General features: G+C 39.3%; 1 protein-coding gene across 1 annotated transcript; it reads left to right on the plus strand.

Annotated features, from left to right (window-relative positions):
* The first annotated feature begins 942 nt into the window (after positions 1-942).
* Positions 943-18,661, plus strand: LOC108699376. The gene is made up of 7 exons (XM_018231414.2): positions 943-1,067; positions 2,855-3,163; positions 7,476-7,745; positions 10,902-11,012; positions 12,660-12,725; positions 16,245-16,318; positions 18,554-18,661. Exons 1-6 carry the CDS (start codon positions 1,007-1,009, stop codon positions 16,310-16,312), a joined length of 885 nt encoding a protein of 294 aa, XP_018086903.1. The 5' UTR covers positions 943-1,006; the 3' UTR covers positions 16,313-16,318; positions 18,554-18,661.
* The last annotated feature ends 3,771 nt before the right edge of the window (positions 18,662-22,432 follow it).

The following is a 22,432-nucleotide window of genomic DNA, read 5'->3' on the forward strand; positions in this document are numbered from 1 at the left end:
CATCCTGAATTCTGTATCCTGACCTGTGCCTGATATCCGACTACTCTTCTGCTTGTACCCTTCCTGCTTGATACCCGGTTTTGACCCTTGCCTGCCTGACGACCCTTGCTTTCTGCCTGCCACGACCCAGCCTGTCTGACGATCCTTCTGCCTTATCCTTGTCTGTTACCGTGATCCTCGGTCCCAAAGACTCTAGCTACCAGCCGTGCCCCATTGCCTGCCAGAACACTTGCTTGAACCTCTCGTAAGACCAGGTGGCACCCGATTAGGCTGAGGGCTCCTCCCGAAGCTCAAAGGTGGTCACACCACTGGTGAAGCTTAGCTCAGACCCAGGATTCGAGCACTTGTTCTGGTGTTGGGTGCCGGCCGTGACATATACAGATAGCTAGAATCTCAGCCATAAAGCAGGGCAGGACTGCTGCTTACAATGGGGATCAGATAGGATCTGTGCAGCCACTGGGACAGAATGCTCTGTTATACAGATAGCTAGAATCTCAGCTGCCATAAAGCAGGGCAGGACTGCTGCTTACAATGGGGATCAGATAGGATCTGTGCAGCCACTGGGACAGAATGTTCTGTTATACAGATAGCTAGAATCTCAGCTGCCATAAAGCAGGACAGGACTGCTGCTTTGTAAGAGATAAGGAGAAGACACAACCAACCGATTGCAACAAACTCAAAATGTAAATAAATCCTTGCCCCCCCCCCATAAAAAACAACTGCACTAATAAGAACATTGAGTTCAGAAACAAATACAAAAATGTATGTGAACGTCCCAACAAATCTTTTCTACACAAATCATTGAAGCCTTACGCAGGCACAAAGCAGCATTGCACAATATTGACAACTCGGCCCATGTTACATACATTACCTAGCTTTTGTGTGAATGCTGGTTTAATGGGTTAAAAAAAATTAGTCATGTGACTAGCCCGTCATAACTACTGTACGTCACAAGGAACTGGAAGTTTCTTTTGTTTAAGTAAAGGAAAAAGTTATACACTGCGCAATGCATCCGTTGCTTCCTCGGCTATTCATCCTATTTATCTCACTCTCCCTACTAGGGACAGGTCAGTATCTTGTTCTAAAGTGTCAGCTTATGTGTTTGTCTGGCCGACAGCGAGAGAAAGTGAAAGACAGAGAGAGAGAGAGAGAGAGAGAGAGAGAGAGAGAGAGAGAGAGAGAGAATGTGCATGTTTGTACACGTGTAAGTCATGGTTCGGAATTTTTAGTTTCTTGTAGCATTTCCTATTCTTTGCAATTTTTCTACTGATCTTTGTTTAGTACAAGTTGATCCAGGGACTGGTCCCATTGCCATTCTGGAGTCAGGATCTATTTTTCCCCCTCTGAGGCAAATTGGAGAGCAGTGGCGTAACTAGATATTACTGGGCCCCACAGCAAATTATTTTTCAGGCCCCTAAAATGTTTAGAGGTTGACTTGTTTCTCCAATATTTATTGAAATTGTATATGAGTTAGGGCCTCGTGGGGCCCCTATACCTCCTGGGCCCCCCTGCAGCCGCAGGGTCTGCTTCATCTATAGTTACGCCCCTGTTGGAGAGGCTTCAGATGGGGTTTTCATCAACTGACAGTTAGGCAGGATATACGGTATATAGACGATGGACGTGTGTCTTTTTGCAACCTAACTTACTATTTTATTCTCATGTTAAAAAAAAAAAACATTTACCTTTCTGGCTTTAATATGGGGGTCACTGACCCCTGCAGTGAAAAATCTCTGTTAGGCTGTTATTGTTGCTTTTTATTACTTATCTTTCTATTCAGGTCCTCTGCTATTCATCTTCCAGTGTCTCATTCACACCACTGCCTGGTTGCTAGGGTACATTGGACCCGAGCAACCACATAGCTGCTGAAATGCCACATTAATCATTCTAATAATGTATATATCTGTGTATGTGAACAAATTAAAGTAAGCTGTAGCTCACCATTAGCGATTATAAATGGGTTCTGCTGCAGGGGTGTCCTGTGTCCACACCCCAAAGTTACACAATCAATGTATTGTAATAGAATGCAGGATAAATCCAAGGCAGTGCCTTGGATTTGTCCTGCATTCTATTACAATACAATGATCGTATATCTGTGTATGTGTTTGTCTTAATGCATGTTTGTGTAACTTTAAAGGGATACTGTCATGGTGCATGGTGTTAATAGTGCTGCTCCAGCAGAATTCTGCACTGAAATCCATTTCTCAAAAGAGCAAACAGATTTTTTATATTCAATTTTTAAATCTGACATGGGGCTAGACATATTGTCAATTTTCCAGCTGCCCCAAGTCATGTGACTTGTGCTCAGAAAAACTTCAATCACTCTTTACTGCTGTACTGCAAATTGGAGTGATATCACACCCCTCCCTTTTCCCCCCCAGCAGCCAAACAAAAAAAATAATGGGAAGGTAACCAGATAGCAGCTCCCTAACACAAGATAACGGCTGCCTGGTAGATCTAAGAACAACACTCAATAGTAAAAACCCATGTCTCACTGAGACACATTCAGTTACATTGAGAAGGAAAAACAGCAGCCTGCCAGAAAGCATTTCTCTCCTGAAGTGCAGGCACAAGTCACATGACCAGGGGCAGCTGGGAAATTGACAAAATGTCTAGCCCCATGTCAGATTTCAAAATTGAATATAAAAAAATCTGTTTGCTCTTTTGAGAAATGGATTTCAGTGCAGAAGTCTGCTGGAGTAGCACTATTAACTGACGCGTTTTGAAAAAAACATGTTTTCCGATGACAGGATCCCTTTAAGGTTTTGGTGCATTAAGGTGAAAGCAAAGTGCATCATGCTATTGACAATTGAAAATCAAGTTCCTAATTCTCCCTTTTTGTTCCTCCTTTGAGCAGAAGACCCTGTTGTCCACCTTAATGAATGTGTAAATGGCACTGCCATATTTCACCATGGGTTTGAGCTGGGAGCTAAAACATTGAAATGCAGCGTTGAGAAGATCGTCCAAGGAGATGCCGTGGAAGTGGCGGAATACAGGAACAATGGTTTCAATGTTATGAACAACAGGGAACAGCAGCGGATCCAGTTCTTTAACTTGACAGTAATGATCTGGAACCTGACAGTGGAAGACAGTGGACTGTACAACATTTCTTGTTATATTGCAAACGCTCCGAAAAAGCAAAGATCATTTAAAATCACTGTTTATGGTATGTATCTGTGTTTCTATATATGGTATTTGTCTGTTGCTTATATAGATAGTGGAGGCATTTGCACCTGCAGTCTAAAATTGATGCCCATGTCTACTAAGTGCCTGCCCCCTCCCCACACATGAATACAGTCCAGGGCCTGCTACCTGCAGGGCACAGGCAAAAACAAGGTCAATTGCACCCGTTTCTGTACACTTTGAACCCTGTCCTGCTGATAGTAAATGCCCCTTATAAATGCATACATATGAAACTGCATTGTAGGTTTGGAGTGACCCACAAAGATACAGATACATTCCTAAAGATATCGATATTTGTAGGAGACAAGCTTGAGGTTTCATCCAGGGATTATCCTCACACGGCCCCTTTACTTTGCTAACTGTTTTCCAAAGCCTGTGTCATATAGTCAATAAAATCTGTCTGGGTTCAATTTGGTCAGCCATTTTCAATATTTAATGAGAAGATAAATGGATACCCCTCTTCACTTGCAACTCTTAATATTATCCTGTTGGTTACTGCGGAGGTCTGACACAGAATTAATTGGAGTGACTTATTAAGAGAGAAAAGTACCCCCGCTTGTAGCCAAATGTAATCAATTAGTCTCTATCTCAAATTAATTAAGCCTTCAATTCTAATTCCGTAATAATTAAAAGTAAAGCGCAGAGCATATACTCCAATTGATGAATATTATTAGCTAATTAAAAACTTTTACCAAGTGTTATATATTAATAAAGTGCTAGTTTAATTTTAAATCAATTAATTATCTTTAGAATCAATAACAATGAATTTATCCACAATTCATGAATTAATAAGGATAGAAAAGATGAAAGTGCAGTGCAACAAATATTAATTAATTCGCTGATTAATGAGTGATGCAATGATCAGTTGATTCGATTTAAAAGGTTATACATTATTAGGATAAGACCAATAAATAGGATGCATTATTATGACCAGTATGCTCAAGTTCATAGATAAAGATTCAGAGAAATAGGAAATGTCAGATGGTGGAGTTGTCTGTACTATCAAATATAACCTCAGAGAGAAGAAGAGAGAAGAAGGCCATCCTTTCATGGATTTATTTGTAAAACATGGTCTGAGTTGGCTAAATTGCACACAATCTGGTTGGTTGCTGTATGGGCATATGGTGGGGACCTTAACCCAATATGCCGACCAAAGGCATATCATTCGCCCCTAGGGCCAAACTATCACATTACAACAAAGGAAATAGGCACCAACGAGATGAGGACCACATCAACTAGCCGATGTGGTACTCGATCACCAAGAAAATAAAACCTGCCTGATCGATATCTGCCCGATTTTCAGCCTGATATTGATTGGAGAGACATGTCGGTACACCCCATACACTGCTGTATTGATTTGAAGGACTGATATGGACAGCTTTAATCTGCCCATGTACAGATGAAGCCACTTAGATTTGTGAGTTAAATGCGTTGTGACTCAGGGTTAATTGAAGAAAAGTCATCTTAACTCATTTAATGCATTTAACCTTTTCATTAGCATACCAAAGCACCATTGTTCACAATGGTGAATGCTTTAATTAGATGGGATGTTGTGACGCAGTTTTCTGTGTTAAATGAGATAAATAGGATATCTGTGTTTAGTTATTCTGTGTCAAACAGACAAACCAATGTGGCTGCATCTGTATGGCCACCTTTAGTGCTTGGATTGCACGGAATGCTGTAGACCAGGGATGGGCAGCTTGAGGTCCTCCATAACTGAAAATGTAAAGCATATTAAATATATTTTAAACTAAAGGAAAATATCCGTGTTAATCAAGTGTAGATGGGTAACAATCCCCCCCTCATGCAGCAAGAGCCCCCTGCCCCAGGTTTGAACAAATCAGATCCTTTTGGACCAAATTAAAAATGTGCAGGAAAAGGAAGTTGTAATTTGGTGAACATCAAAAAATATTTATTGAATAGTGTAAGGGCTCATAATACACAATGGGCCAAACAAATAAATACATAAATCACCTCAAAGGCTGTACAATTCCATCAACCAGGAAATAAATCCAGAGTCTGATGCAACTCTCTACTATGGGGATTTTCCACAGCCACATTTCTTGAACTTTTGTGTTCTTTAAATTATTAGTTTCAGCCTTTTGCTATGCGTCAGATAATCTTTCTCCATGCCCATGTCCCTCATAATGTTATGTAATAGTTTATCTCTTCTGCTCTAATCAAACACAACTACTACGTAATGTTACACTTTTTTTTTTTTTGAGCAAAGTCCATTGATTACGTATATATGTGTTTTGGCTGTATTAGGCAGAAAGCACATGATGCACGGAGTGTCAAAAACTACACAATGAATTGGTTTTATTTGTAGGATTATTGGTTTAAAGCACACAGATCTCAGGTTCTGTGGTTACACCTCTGAGTTTGTGTTTTATACTGTCTGCAGGCTAAATTCGGTCCCCGTGGACCCTCTCTGTAGGTCAAACCCTGTTTTTCCTTTCCATGCTGATATTGATAAAACAGATTATGTGAATGTTACAAGCAAAGATGAAAGCTGCATAGGGGAAATTCTAGAAAATGAGTCCACCTTAGTGCCTGTTGGAATGTGAGCTGGCAGATAGCAGAGGTGACGTCTAAGGAGTTTAAATTGCCATCTCAACCTTCAGTTTATGGTATGATTTGTTATTCTTTACAATTTGACAGTTAGGCACTCAAAAATAAAAATACCTGTGTTGTAGTTCTACATTTTCTCCACCTGCCTGCAGATTTCATTTTTTTTTTAAATATATTTTATTATTAAATTTTTTCAAACAAAAGACAGAAAAAGAAAAATAAATTACAGGAAAAAAAAGTGGCATTCACAATATTTCCTATACATAATAACCCCAAAACCCCTGCAGGTTTCATTTTAAACCCACCGAGTATCCTATTAGCCTCTCTCAAATACAGGTATTACTAGGCTTAACTAACATTCACTCTTCCCTTTCCCCCCTACTCTGATAATGGGAATGCCCATTTCCTCTGCCATGTGCAATGTTTGACAGTTCTAAGCAGGGCTGCCCATCTGGTTCCTGATCTATGTACCCAGCCCCATGGCCCCAATTCCTGTTTTCCAAATCTTACTGGTTAGTATAAGATGAATTGCTAATGCAGATGACTTGAGCACCTGTGTTACATGCCGTTTAGCCCTCCATAGTAACCTACTCAAAATGCATTAATGGATGGTATCAGACCCCCAATTCCAGGGCTCCTCTATCTTCTTGCGTCCATGGAAGCAAATTACTTTTAACTAGTGAAATGGGCACTTATAGGGGCACATTTACCTAGGGTCGAATATCGAGGGTTAATTAACCCTCGATTTTCGACCGTCTAAGTAAAATCCTTCGGCTTCCAATAGCGAAGTCAAAGAAATTACTGCTATTCCTACGATCGAAGGAATAATCGAACGATTCGAAGGATTTTAATCCATCGATCGAAGGATATTCCTTCTAGGGATGCACCGAATCCACTTTTTTGGATTCGGCCGAACCCCCAAATCCTTAACGAAGGATTCGGCCGAATACCGAACCGAATCCTAATTTGCATATGCAAATTAGGGATGGGAAAGGGAAAACATTTTTTACTTCCTTGTTTTCTGACAAAAAGTCACGCAATTTCCCTCCCTGCCCCTAATTTGCATATGCAAATTAGGATTCGGATTCGGTTCGGCCGGGCAGAAGGATTCGGCCGAATCCTGCTGAAAAAGGCCGAATCCTGGCCGAATCCCGAACCGAATCCTGGATTCGGTGCATCCCTAATTCCTTCGATCAGAAAATTGTTAGGAAGCCTATGGGGACCTTCCCCATAGGCTAACATTGGCCACGGTAGGTTTTAGGTGGCGAACTAGGGGGTCAAAGAGTTTTTTAAAAAGACAGTACTTTGACTATCGAATAGTCAAATAGTCTAACGTTTTTTAGTTCGAAGTCGAAGGTCGAAGTAGCCATATTTGACCATTCGAAATTCGAACTATTTTTCCTCTATTCCTTTACTCGAACTAAGTAAATGGGCCCCATAGTGCTGCTAACATTGCTCACCAGAAGTCACACTCTCCAATAGTAAAACACCTGCTGTGACATCTGCATTTGAGCAAAATTCTGTCCATTAATGTGCCAAGTCACACTTGACATTTCTGAGCTGGAATTCTGGGTAAAAAGGCTGCTTTATCTCTGTCTAAGTCACTTGGACAGTATCTAATTTTGTGTATTTGGGTTTGGGGCGAGGTATCATTATTTCACATGAGTTACTAGTATTTTCATATGGTTAGATACTGATTTTCTTTCATTCTTTTCCAACACCAGAACCAGTGCAAAAACCAGTTATCGAAATAGACTGGAACTGTGCATTTACCGACTGCAATTACACTCTCCATTGTCATGATTCAAGAAACTCATCCTCTGCCCGCTGGATTGTTCTCCAAGATTCAAAGCCTGTTGAGATTTTAAGCGACGCTACAATCCGGACATTGCTTAGTAACACTTCTGTAAGCACCGAGTACACGTGTGTGTTACATAATCTGGCCGAACAGAAAAATGATTCCATTGGCTTCTGGCAACTCTGTTCTGTTTCAGGTGAGTGATAGTCCTCAGATGCCGTGTATTAAAGGAGAATGAAAGGTTAAAAGTAAGTAAGCTTTATCAGAAAGGTCTATATAAATACACCAGTAAACCCTCAAAGTAATGTTGCTCTGAGTCCTCTGTCAAAAGAAACACATCATTTCTTTCCTTCTATTGTGTACTCATGGGCTTCTGTATCAGACTTCCTGTTTTCAGCTTAAACCTCCAGGGCTAGGGCTTGAGCATGCTCAGTTTGCCTCTCTCTCCCTACTCCCCTCCCTGCTGTAAAATGAGCTCAGAGTAAGCAGGGAGAGATGCAGGCAGGAAGTGATGTCACACACCAAGCTAATATGGCAGCTGCTATCCTAAACAAACAGAGAGAGCTTCTAGAGCTGTTTACTCAGGTATGGTAAGGCATTCTGCAGAATAAATATAGTGTTATATCTTGCACTATTGTGACTAATCTATTGGCAATAAACCTCTTTGCTGACTTGTTAGAAGAAAGGGCTCCTGTGCTGATTCTTTCAATAGGTTACAATATGTCTTGCTTTGTTACATAGTTAAGTTGGGCAGAAAAAGACCAAAGTTAGTGATGGGAGAATTTATTCGACAGGCGCGAATTAGCAGTGAATTCCCACGATTCGCCGCAGGCGAATAAATTCGCTAAACCAAACCCAAATACAAAAAACCAACTTGAAAATTCGCCGGCGTCCGTTTTTTTGGATGCTGGCGCAATTTTGCCAAAAACGGGACGTGGGTGCCGTTACGCAAATTTTCGGCCGTTTCGTGAATTTCTCAGGAAAATCAAGAATTTTTCAGCGAAGCGAAATGCCCCAAATTTGCCCATCACTAACCAAAGTCCATCAGGATAAACCCCTCCAAATGAAACCCAGCATCCATACACACACCCACTCACACTTACCCCTCCATACACTCATATAAACTATATATATATCAATATCTATCAGCGCTGCACAATATGTGGGTGCTCTGAAAATACATGTTAATAATAATTGTAGATTTTAGGGAATTATTTATAAAAGGTTGAGTAATGTGATTTTTTTTTTAATTAGATTTTATTCACAATTTGAATGTATAAAACATTTTGAACGTCTAAAATTGGATGGAATATTTTGACCCGAAAACTCAAATCAAATTCCTTCGAAAAGAAAAACTCGCCTTTTTCATGCACATTTTTTTTTTGACACGCAACTTTTTTTTTCTCCCATTGGTATCTGTGGGGCGTAATTTTCAAAAGTGAAACTTGGCAAAAATTTGGCTCATCGCTACCATTAACATCTTCAAATAGTTCAAGGAACCTCTGCCATTCACTAACATGTACTCGGCAGGTTTTAGGTTGAGAGTATTCTAATTAGGACTGTTACCGGGGTCGAGGTATGATAAATCTCACATTCAAATTTCGAGTTGGTGGTTTTAAATTCTAATTAGTGATTTCTGACCCAAAATAAATTTAAAAAATTCAAATTTGAAATTACCATTAATATCTGCCCCTAAGCCTTACTGTCGATATTCTGCTTGTCCAAGAAAGTTCCTCGTAAGGCATTTACAGAATCAGCCATCACAACATCATCCTGGCATCATCTTCTCATGTATCAGACACAAGAAATTCCAGATGTTACAGACAGAGGCAGCTATTTGCCTCATTCTACTGTAGTGTTCACCCACAGGAATCCATTGTTAGAGCATGAGGCCCCTACAGTAGTGATCCAATGGAATTCCTCTACACTAAGCCTACAATCCTTACGCTTGCTGGTGACCCCTGAAGTATTAACCCATTTGCTTTCCTTGGTGGAGGCTTTGACTGTCGTAACCTCTAAACTGAGCTGTAATAGGAGTTAGTGCTCACAGCACTGGTGATACCTCCATATCCATCCTTCTTCTACTAAGGCATCCATACACCATACACCCTCCTCTGTTGTGAGTTCTCCAAAGAGGCCTAACATGAGTTCTCTTATACCTTCTATAACCTAGGGGAATACATCTAGCAGGGAATTTCTACCTCCCATAGTGTGTTTCACCTGGATGGAGAACACCTCCTCCCAACTGCGAACCACATTCAACAGCCATGGTTTAACTTACATGAGGACATCCCAGAGTAATAGAAAGAAAACATCAGCAATTGCAAATATAACATTGGTGGCAGAAACGTAAATGTTGTTTAAAAGATGGTTCTATGTTCTTAAACCATTGGATTCTAATTTACATCCATATTACCAGCTATAAAAGTGAGTCTTGTGTAGCCACGCATGTCTCTCCGAAGAGTTATAAATGGCATATTTTATTTTAAAGGCCAGATTAGTTACTAGTAATAATAACTTTTAAATGAGAACTAACGCCTAACTAAAGAAGTAGCTAGAAATGTTGTACATTATGTTTTGTGCTTCTGTACCAGCCCAAGGCAACCACAGCCCTTTAGCAGTAAAGATCTGTGTCTCCAAAGATGCCCCAGTAGCTCCCCATCTTCTTTTCTGCTGATTCACTGCACATGCTCTGTGCTGCTGTCACTTACTGAGCTTAGGGAGCCACTCACAATATACAATACACATAGAATAGAAATGTCACAATATAAGGCTGATTAGTAATTAATACACATAATTACTACATGGCAGCACAGAAACCAGTGCAATTAGCATCAGAATTTAATAATCAGCAAACCTGTAGCATCAGCTTATATTACAGCCAGGGAAGCTCATTTTCTGCTGGATAATTAGTGACGAGCCCTAAGCTTAGCTTCTCAACAGCCAATCAGAGCCCACTGAGCATGTGCAGTGTCACAGACACTTTCCAAGATGGTGAACCCCTGTGACAAGTTTGAAGTCCTGGATCATTGCTGCTATTGACAAGTTGAAACTTTAGGCTGGTGCAATAAGTTCATTATATAAAATATGGTATTTGAAGCCGCAATTATTTTTAGGGTTTAGTTCTCCTTTAAGGACTAAGCAGTTATTATGTTCCTATATAAAAACAATAAACCTTAAACAAAGAACAGCTACTAGTTTCCCTGTAGGAGAAAATATGAAATGTTTACCTTGCCTGTATCAGTAATAAACCTTTAAAAAGACTCCTTGAGAGAAGTTAATGGTAAACATTATAAAGTAGGAAGTACATGCACTGATATTATATTGTGTCTTTGTTCTGTACCGTCTGTAGGTTACAGTTATACCCTCTGCTGGTGTTGGATAAACTGGAAAACTGGGCTTTTTATGACTGCGTTTATAGGAATCATTTTTCTGATTCTCGTCACACGCAAGAACATAAAAGGTAATTTAGATATTGAACTGACAATGTCCATCTTGATAGTGGGGTGTGGAATAAAATGGCTGCACTGAGCAGTTCATTCATATCATCACTATACACTACTGTGTTCCTGTATGTGATGTGCCCCAGGTGGTCACCGGATGAATATAACTGGCTAAAGAACTATTCTACATTGAGGGGCTGATTCACTATGGGTCGAATATCGAGGGTTAATTAACCCTCGATATTCGACTAGGAATTGAAATCCTTCGACTTCGAATATCGAAGTCGAAGGATTTAGCGCAGATAATTCCTTCGATCGAACGATAAAATCGAACGATTCGAAGGATTTTAATCCAACGATCGAAGGAATATCCTTCGATCAAAAAAACTTAGGCAAGCCTATGGGGACCTTCCCCATAGGCTAACATTGACTTCGGTAGCTTTTAGCTGCCGAAGTAGGGGGTCGAAGTTTTTTTTAAAGAGACAGTACTTCGACTATCGAATGGTCGAATAGTCGAGCGATTTTTAGTTCGAATCCTTCGATTCGTAGTCGAAGGTCGAAGTAGCCCATTCGATGGTCGAAGTAGCCCAAAAAAACCTTCGAAATTCGAAGTTTTTTTACTTCGAATCCTTCACTCGAAGTTAGTGAATCAGCCCCTGAATGTCCATATAGCACAGCATGAACTGTATTGGTGAACGAATACCCTACCCCCACACCGGCTCCGCTCCTATACACCGTAAGGCACATTATTGATTAACCCTGTGGGACTAATTAGTCCGTTGCCACGGCGTTATTGGCGTCATAAACCACTTTGGATATCTCCATATAATACACAAAAGCCATGAATATCCTGTAAATTATATCCTTATAAACGGTGAGTTCTGATGTCATTAGTTATAAACGGTGAGTTCTGATGTCACATGACTCATTGAAATTTGTGTATTATAATAAATAAAGTACCCCCAGTTGCAAAATATGAGGATATTAGAAGTTACCTCGGAGTTCCATGACCTGTATAAAAACACTCGGCCTTCGGCCTCGTGTTTTTATATGGTCATGAAACTCCTCGGTAACTTATAATATCCTTATATTTTACAAGAGGGGGGTACTTTATTCACTATATATTGATGTCAGATGTGACAGCACACTGTTATCCTCCTTATACCAATATCCACCCACGGATCCATTTGGACTGAAGCTTTGTGCACCGCTCTAAAATACATTATAATTGGGAACAATTTGGCAATTGCATCCAACTGTGAGAGTCTAATGGGGTAGAGGGATCCCCTACCCCCAAAGCAGCGCTGCTTATTTTAAATGGTTTTAGCATATATGGCATGGTGAAAATAAATATTGCCTTTTATCTCAATTGCTTTGTATGGCTATTGGCTATCTAATATTGTTAGAATTGCATTTGGAGGTTAAGTCCCATATTGGTGTGTATATATTATTATATTATATTATAACCCCATGCATTTCATTTATTATTATAATAACTGAAATGCTTGGGGTAAATCCCACAAATGATGCTGTTTTGATGTGGTTTAAAAAAAAGCCCTAAGTTCATGGTACAAGCATTCAACTAGTAGATGCAAGGCAGCCTATTTCAACAAGGAGACAATTCATTTGTGGGGTTATTAATGTTTTATTTTTCCTCCTCGTTGTAGGGCTTGGTGTTTATTATGTGTTAAAGAAGCTCCGCGGATATTTACCATTTCGGAGGATTGGATTCAGTAAGTAGCAAGAGAACCTTTCTTAAAGAGAAAATTATATGTGGAACTAAATCAGTCCTTTACCCAGGATATTTAGATTCCTTATTAGGTTCCCTTTCTGGTACAGCTGCTTAAGCAAGAGATCAAACTTTTGGAGCTCAGGAACCCCCCTCCTCTCCTTTGACTTCTTTGGGTGACCCTCAATTCATAAAATGGTTACAGATACATGAAAACATTATTCTAACAGTCATTTTTTTTTAGCTTTGGCACCCCAATAACTCTAACTGGTTTTAAGGCCACATGTTGTTATATTGTATATATATATATATATATATATATATATATATATATATATATATATATATATGAGCATGCACATTAGCCAACAGCCAAAGTAAATTCCTGACGGAGAGGGCAGAGTGGGTTAGAGGAGGAGAAGGAATTCTAAGTGACTAAGGGGATGGTTTTGCATTTGCCAAACCCGAGGCAGTGAGCACTAAAACATTATTATATTATTATATTATCATTATTAACATTGTTATATTATATTATTAATATAATATGTAATTAATATAATATAATATGTAATATATATTATATATATATTACATAGTAATAATATTACTATTTTTAAGACACGGAAGAATATTTGGAGCTCCACAGACAGATTAATATATATATATATATATATATATATATATATATATATATATATATATATATATATATATATATAGTAATTCCGAATGGGCAGCACCCCACCTTCAAAGCTTACCTCGGGTGCAGGGTAAATTAAATGGATAATAAAGAAGAAATGACCAGCAACACTGAGTTCTTTGGTGAAAAAAATCAAAGTGTATTAAAAATATAAAAATACATGTAAAGCCGACATGAAGTTTCGGTCCACTCAGGGACCTTTCTCAAGCTTGAGAAAGGTCCCTGAGTGGACCGAAACTTCATGTCGGCTTTACATGTATTTTTAATACACTTTGATTTTTTCACCAAAGAACTCAGTGTTGCTGGTCATTTCTTCTTTATTATATATATATTATATCTTTATTATATATTATATATTATATAAGAATATTTGGAGCTCAACAGACAGATATATATATATATATATATATATATATATATATATATACAGTATATATATATATATATATATATATATATATATATATATATATATATATATATATATATATATATATATATATATATATATATATATATATATTAATCTGTCTGTGGAGCTCCAAATATTCTTCTGTGTCTTAAAAATAGTAAAAAAAAAATAGATGTGCACAATTAGGCAGGTTTTAAAGCGATACCGACACGTTTCTATAAAAATCATACGTATTCGAATCAAGGAAGTGCAGCAATCCTTTCATATGCTGAAGTCCTGTTATCATTTGTAATTAGCCTATGGAAGGATTGCTCCGCCCCCAGCCCAGCGCCACTGAACCAACCACAGAAGGTCAGTTAGCAGTGTCAAAGGGTCGGCTTGACGAAGGTTTGTTGGGCTGGGGGCGGCTTTGGGGGGCTTTTAGTGGAAAATATTCTGCGTGTAGCACCTCCTTGATACGCAAACGTTCCTATGATTTTTATAGTCAGTATCACTTTAACCATTTCCAATAAAGTGTTTCCTACTTACCACTGGGGGGCAGTGGTAACCCAAATATTTGACTAAAGTAAAAGCAAGTTAGCAGTCCAGGCTGACAAATAGTGATCTTATTTTTGATAGTACAGATATGAGACCTGTTATCCAGAATGCTCGGGACCTGGGGTTTTCTGGATAACAGATCTTTCTGTAATTTGGATCTTCATACCTTAAGTCTACTAGAAAATCATGTAAACATTAAATAAACCCAATAGGCTGGTTTTGCTTCCAATAAGGATTAATTATATCTTAGTTGGGATCAAGTACAAGCTACTGTTTTATTATTACAGAGAAAAAGGAAATCGTTTTTAAAGATGTGGAGTTTTTGATTACAATGGAGTCTATTTGAGACAGCCTTCATGTAGTTCGGAACTTTCTAGATAACGGGTTTCTGTATAACGGATCCCATACCTGCATATTTAGTTAAAGAAGTTGTTCACCTTTAAGATAATTTTTAGTACAATATAGAGAGTGATATTCTGAGACAATTTGCAATTGATTTTAATTTTTTATTGTTTGTGGTTTTTGACTTTTTATTCAGATGCTTTCCAGTTTGCAGTTTCAGCAATCTGGCTGCTAGGGTCCAAATTCCCCTAGCAACCATGCACTGATTTGAATGAGAGACTGGAATATGAATAGGAGAGGCCTGAATAGAAAGATATAAAGAGTAATAAAAAGTAACAATAACAATACATTTGTAGCCTTACAGAGCATTTGTTTTTTAGATGGGGTCAGTGACCCCCATTTGAAAGATGGAAAGAGTCAGAAGAAGAAAGCAAATAATTCAAAAACTATAAAAATTAAATAGTGAAGACCAATTGAAAAGCTGCTTAGAATTGACTATTCTATAACATACTAAAAGTTAACTTAAAGGTGAACCACCCCTTTAAAATGACTCTCTGTACATTGAAATAAACTGATGGCAAGGACTAAGTTTTGCTTAAAGAGGCGGTACACCTTTGATGTAAATTATAGAATTTTATAGAATGTCCAGTTTCCAGCAATTTTGCAATTAGTCTTCATTATTTATATTTTATTGTTTTTTGAGTTATTTGCCTTGTTTTTTTGCCTCTTTCCAGCTTCCAAATGAGGGGTCACTGACCCCATCTAAAAAACAAATGCTCTGTAAGGCTACACATGTATTGTTATTGTTACTTTTTATTACTCATCTTTCTATTCAGGCCTCTCCTATTCATATTCCTGTCTCTTATTCAAATCAGTACATGGTTGCTATGGTAAATTGGACCCTAGCAACCAGGTTGCTGACACTGCAAACTGGAGAGCTGCAGAATAAAAAGCGAAATAACTCAAAAATGAAAACCAATTGCAAATTGTCTCAGACATTGAGTGGGGGACCCGGGGCCCACCGGAACTACTGTCCAGGGCACCCAGGGCCCCACCCCAAGGGCCCCCCACCCCCTATTGTGATGCGGCGAGCTTGGTGTGCCTTTTTGAAAGGCGCCGCTTGGCGCGCCTACTTGAATGGCACGTGGCGCTGCGCCTAAAAAAGACTTTTTTGTTTGTAAAATCTGATCGGGAGAGGGGTTTGGCCCGGCGGGGGCCCATTAAGGGTCGGGGCCCACCGGGTTTTTTCCGGTATCCCAGTCCGACACTGTTCTCAATATCACTCTCTGCGTCATACTTTGTTAACTCAAAGTCGAACAACACCTTTAAGATAAAGCTGAGGTGGACTTTCAACTACAAATTTGGTTTGGGAAAGTGGGATTGGGAAGTTCATGTCTCAACAGTTATTCCAGAAGGGAAACATAAAAAAAACAATGTAATACAGAGAGATACCAAATGGATCAGTACTCTTCCAAGTGTCTATTGGGGTGCATGACTTTAATTAATCTCATATTTCTCCATTTGCCTTACAGATTCTAGCCAAAATGAAGCAGAATACAGACCTGATGATGTGGAAATGAAGGTTTTACCAACCAAGTGAATAGAAGTGAGTATATAATCCACTTAATATGAATGCAAAAGGGGTCTTAATGCCGACCTAGGGGTGCCTCCATTGCAAGTCTGACCCTTTAGCTACAGGTAACCCCCCTCATTCATCCATACAAAATCATCAGTGATCAATAAAGTGCTTAGTACCAATGGTACATAAAATACTTCCCCATTCCAGTGTCATTTATGAGAGTGTGCACTATATCTGGGCATACCTCCCAAATGTCCCGTTTTTAGCGGGACAGTCCTGATTTAGACAACTCAACCCCACAGTCCCCAAGTTTGTCACTGAAATGTCCCGACTTTCTCTTTAATCTCCTACCCTGAACAGCCAGAAAAAGATACAACATTTCTAACTTACTTGGCTTTTGGCAGAGAGCCCAGAATAGATACTTTTGTAACAGATTAAGATAAGAAAGGATGAATCTTCGTTTTATCAGTTCGCCGGGTCTAAGTTGGCGAAGGAAACGCTGGCGTAAGAGGTAACGTTCTGTAAAATTGGCACTTTAGTGAATTGGCGGAGTAACGATCGTTCACCTGAGCGAAAATGCGCCTGTCGATAGGGCGTGAAACTGCGCTAGCGAATGTCTCTTTCGCTAGTGAATTGTCCTCTATGATTGTTAGTAAACTGGCCATATCCCTGCGGATAGGATTTTTTGGTGAATTCTGTCTAGAGACAGCATTTCGACCTTTAGTAAATCTGCCCCATAGTATCTCTCCAGCTGGGTAATTTAACCATAAAACAGCCCCACGTATATACAGAACGTTACCTCTTACGCCAGCGTTTCCTTCGCCAACTTAGACCCGGCGAACTGATAAAACGAAGCTTCATCCCCCTCAATCTTATGTCAGTGACATTATATCCTGTATGCCGAAAAGTCATAAAAATTATAAAAAATAAATTAAAAAAAACGCGGTTTTGTTTTCATATGATAAAACGAGATTGTCTGTAAAAATTTTTATTTTAACTTATTTTTTACCATTTTTTTAGCATTGGTTTTAGGGTGGGCTCGTGTCTAGGACATTAGAGGATCTTTTTTTGCCTTTATTTTGTTTCCTTGGACATATGTAATAATAAGTGGCCACTTTGTATTTGCACCAACATCTCTAATAAAGACGTATATATGACTTATATGTACCCGCCCTATTAACGGAGTTTCGCTAGGCAGAAATTAACGTTATCGAAAGTTCGCTATGAAATGCTCACGCTGATAAATTAACTCTAGCGAAACTTCCCCAGTGTTCGGCTGCTGAGACGCAACTTCGCATTTTAGTGAATTAGCGTAGTGGTAGTGAATTTGCGCCTGGGGAAGGGTGTCGATTGTCGAAGTCTTTGCAGGCGAAAATTCGCCCTTTAGTGAATTTGCCCCTATATGCATACAGCCCTGAGCAATTATTGATTTATATATGGTTCTCCTGAGTGATATTGTTCTGATTTGCAAAGTTTGGATGTTTTGGCGGTACCTGACTCTGTATGGAGGCCCCATCCTATAAGAAAAGAGCAGGGGAGGAAATCATTTGCCTTTAACTGGTTTGTATATGGCCAGCTTCATGCAGCCAAGGGTTTTCCCCTTTGAGGTAATGTTATAGAATTCCTAGCAACTTTCCAATTGGTCTTCATTATTCATATTTTATCATGTTTTAATTATTTGCCTTTCTCTTCTGACTCCTTACAGCTTTTAAATAAAAGCCCCATCTTAAAAAAAAAAACAAATACTCTGTAAGGCTACACATTTATTATTATTGCTACTTTTTATTACTCATCTTTCCATTCAGGCCTCTCCTATTCATATTCCAGTCTTATTCAAATCAATGCATGGTTGTTAGGGTCATTTGGACCCTAGCAACCGGATTGCTGAAATTGCAAACTGGAGAGCTGCTGAATAAAAAAAAAGCTAAATAACTCAAAAACCACAAATAATAAAAAATGAGAACCAATTGCAAATTGTCTCAGAGTAACACTCTGCATCCTACTACCACTGGACAACCACTTTAATTGATTTAGTCAGTTTTCTATTGTAACTAAATCCAGTGCAACACTATTCACTATAATGGAAAAAGCATGTGCTGCACATTAACATACAGATTGATAAATACATTTTTATTTAGTTGCCTGTGTCTGGATCTTTGTTACTCTGGCGTGCCATCTTAATACTCACATTGCACTGGGCTGGGCTTAGAAAGACCTTGTTTAACAGTCTCCATTGATAACATTTATATCTTTATCTTGTAGGTAACTAAGGTGCCACTCTGTAGTTGGCCTTTCAATGGCTGCTGCCTTTCTACAGAGAGGGAATAAAGAGAAATATCTGCCATTAATCCAATGTGAGCACACGTAGAAGATAACCCTGAAGAAAAAAAAACAAATGAGGCATCATGTACTGTATAAAGAAAAGTTGCTAAGAAGTATATTTTCTTCCTTCATGCAAAAACTACTTTTTGAGCAGAGAATCCTTTTAACCAGTGATCCCCAACCAGTAGCTCGCGAGCAACATTTTGCTCACCAACCCTTTGGATGTTGCTCCCAGTGGATCCAAAGCAAGTGTTTATTTTTGAATTTTGGGTTTGGAGGCAAGTTTTAGTTGCATAAAAACCAGGTGTACTGTGAAACAGAGCCTCCTGTAGGCTGCCAATCCACATAGGGGCTACCAATAGCCAATCACAGCCCATAACTGCAACTTTCAGGAGTTTTTTACATGCTTGTGTTGCTCTCCAGCTTATTTTATATTTGAATGTGGCTCTCGGGTAAAAAAGGTTGGGGATCCCTGCTTTTAACCCTGCAACAGCCATGAGCTGTGTTTTCAAATATTTGTCTCATTTCCAGAGCCGTACAGGTAAATCCGGCCAATGGCTTTGTGCAGCTTTATGTGCCAAGACTTATGCAACTCACAGTGTGGACTTTACACAACCCTTACTTTCAGGAATGTATCCCATATGCTTGGAAACTGCAACAGGAACCTCATCCAAAGGAACTGGGAAATGCGTTATAGCTGCTCATCAATACATGTACTTTGGATAATTCCTGTGTTCTTTCCTTAATGGATCCAATGTACTATAAAGCATTTATTAAAGGAGAAGGAAAGGCACTTGGGGGTGCCAAAAGTTAGGCATCCCAAGTGATTGCATTTACTTACCTGAAACCCCTGGCCGGTGCTCCTATCAGCAGAAAACTGCACCAGCCCGGGGATATTCCAGTGAGCACCATGGAGAGATCCTCTTCCTGCTTCTTCTTTCTTCTCGCGGGTGCGCATGCTCAGTAAAGCGAAAAGCTGAACTTTAACGAAAAAAGCCGACTGTTTTGTTCTACTGCGCATGCGTCTGCCCCAGAAAATTTAAAGAAAGAAGAAGCTGGAAGAGGATCACTCCGTTGTGCTCGCTGGTGCAGTTTTCTCCTGATAGGAGAACTGGCCTGGGATGTTAGGTAAGTAGATACAATCACTTGGGGTGCCTAACTTTTGGCACCCCCTAGTAGAAACGCTGTTCCTTCTCCTTTAACTGGTTTCAGAAGGAAGCTGGGTTTATTTTGTTTACGTTAATTGCCCCCTGCACCTTCTGCTTCCATATATAATGGCTACAAATGCTGGGCACTAAATCTAAATCATCAATCAGATTGAACTATTCCTAATTTAAACATCTCAATTTGATTACCTATGCTTGCCTAGGCCATACCTCCAGGATTACCAAAAACCTACTAACTCCTCTCTTTTTTTGGGTCCACAAATTGGTGCCGTCCATAATGAAGCGGAATCTGAGAGGAATGGGGCTGTGTAAACTGTCTAGCAGGTTACTCTTAATGTACGTTGAGTTACTATATGCCTTATGTTTATGTTCTATGTGGAATGCTGCTGATTTAGTCTGGTTTCAGAAAAGGGATTTTATTACCATGTGATCTCACTGCAAATTTGGTTTCAGGGGAAGACCAATGGAAGTTGTATTAGTCAGATGTGAGGGGTAATTTATAATCCCCCAGACAGAAGTGCACAAGCAATAAGGGGCACAGAAATAGACCCCTTAGTTCTTATTTAGGCAGCACTACTGCCCAGGGAATATTCACACTGTAAACCTTGTTCCAGAAAACAATCTTTCCAGCATCAGGGGGTGCTCACCAGCCTTTTTCCTACCATGAAGGTATTCAGACAGGGCCCTATTGCAGCAGCCATTGCAACCCGTGTCCCTTTCTACTGCCTGCATGTCTACATGTCTCCCTCCCCTCTTAAATGCAGCACTGCCGAATGCAGACCATGCTTCATAATGGTGAAGCCAAAATGAAGCACATGCTGGAGGACTTTGGCGTTTATGCAAAAGCAAAAGGCAGCGTGCAAAAAAAGGGAGCATTGCACTTGCACACATTTTCCAGCACACTATCCAGTAGTTGGAAAAGACCACCGTGACCTCAGTAGATATGGGGAGGTTCTACTAATGTAAATAGTGAGAGTTTTATGTATAGTGAGCCCAGTGGGGCTCACATAGATTTAGGTTTTAGTATGAGCAGCATCATGATGATTTAAACCAGAGTTAAACATGAATAGCTCTTTGGCATTTCAGGGATGGATGCCTCTCCGGCCAATCAGGTACAGAGAGACAAATCAGATATCCCAGTTGGGAAGTTCTTCAGGGAGTGGATCACTATTGTACCCGTGTTGATCTCCTGGGGAGACTCCAAAAAAGTTTATTGTGTTTAGATTTTGCTGCTAGACTGCCTTGTTGTTTTTTTATTTTGTTAAATAAAAGTTATATAAACTGTGATTTGAAGAACTCCAGGCACCCAACCTGTGTGTCACTGGTTACGCCTTCATCTCCGAACTGATATGGGGACTGATCCTAATAAAGAATCATAAAAGGTACAGTATTTACCTTACCAGGTCCTGATGGAAATCCTGTATAGGTTTTTCAAAAGTGAGTTGACTAGGAGTGTTACCCGTGATCATGAGTAGCCTCCATTTCTTTTTGGGAGTTTTTTTTATCCAGAATGCTCGGGACCTGGGGTTTTCCAGATAACGGATCTTTTGTAATTTGGATCTTCACACCAAGTCTACTAGAACATCATGTAAACATTAAATAAAGTCAAAAGGTTGGTTTTGCTTCCAATAAGGATTAATTATATCTTAGTTGGGATCAAGTACAAGCGACTGTTTTATCATTACAGAGAAAAAGGAAATCGTTTTTAAACATTTGGATTATTTGGATGAAATGGTGTCTATGGGAGACGGCCTTTCCGTAATTCAGAACTTTCTGGATAACGGGTTTCCGGATAACAGATCCCCTACCTGTATTGTGGTTCAATTGTCCTATAGGAATATTTCAACCTTTATACAAATGAATAAAAGCTGCTAAATAAAAGGAAAAGCAGATGGAAAGCTGTCCCAGCTGTTATCCACCCCCCCCCCCCACTGAATAAGCTAGTTGCCTTTACTGGTACGTTTCCCTGGTAGTTGCTCTATTGGTCAGGGGTGTCAGGTGTCAATAGCCTATAAAAGGGGAGCCACCAAGTGGTTCTGTCTCTTTACACTTGCTAAATGGGAAAGTTTTGCTGAAGAGCCTAAGGTTGGCTCAGTAGGAGAAACAATAGGGCTAATCAGTGTGAGGTGAGGTCCTGTTAAAGCTCTAAGAGTAAGAGTCAGGCTAGGGTAGTAGTAAAGCAACCACAGGCTCGATCGATCGAACGATTTTACTTTGACTTCTAAAAACCTAGCCAACTCACACTGATCATACTAAATATACTGTGTGTATATATATATATATATATATATATATTTTTTTTTTTTTTAAATCTTCTTTGTCCAACAAAAAAATGTATTGTTTGTATGTATATGAAAGATCCAAGGCCTGATAATATATGTAGGTCACCAGCAGGTATCATTTACTCTTGAAGTCCTGCCTCCTCGGCTGAATGAGTGGGTAACACTTTATACAGACAAAACTCAGTAGCATTATGGTAAACCCCACAGGAAACAAACGACAGTTGTTTGTTTGTTGTCCACAAAAACCTTTATTGAAATTTAGCTGAAATACATATTTTGCCCATTCACTACATAACATACAGACTACACAGCAGTGTAAAACAATACAGATGTTCATAGTTTTAAATTATATCAAGTTGTTTAAAGGGATA

Source organism: Xenopus laevis, chromosome 8L (assembly GCF_017654675.1).
Source record: "Xenopus laevis strain J_2021 chromosome 8L, Xenopus_laevis_v10.1, whole genome shotgun sequence".
Taxonomy (NCBI): Eukaryota; Metazoa; Chordata; class Amphibia; order Anura; family Pipidae; genus Xenopus; species Xenopus laevis.

Bases quoted from the DNA above. Each gene is read 5' to 3' on its own strand.
- LOC108699376 (XM_018231414.2), top strand. From the start codon at position 1,007: ATGCATCCGTTGCTTCCTCGGCTATTCATCCTATTTATCTCACTCTCC. The intron at 1,068-2,854 runs GTCAGTATCTTG...TCCTTTGAGCAG, and splicing joins ACTCTCCCTACTAGGGACAG to AAGACCCTGTTGTCCACCTT. The intron at 7,746-10,901 runs GTGAGTGATAGT...TACCGTCTGTAG, and splicing joins GCAACTCTGTTCTGTTTCAG to GTTACAGTTATACCCTCTGC.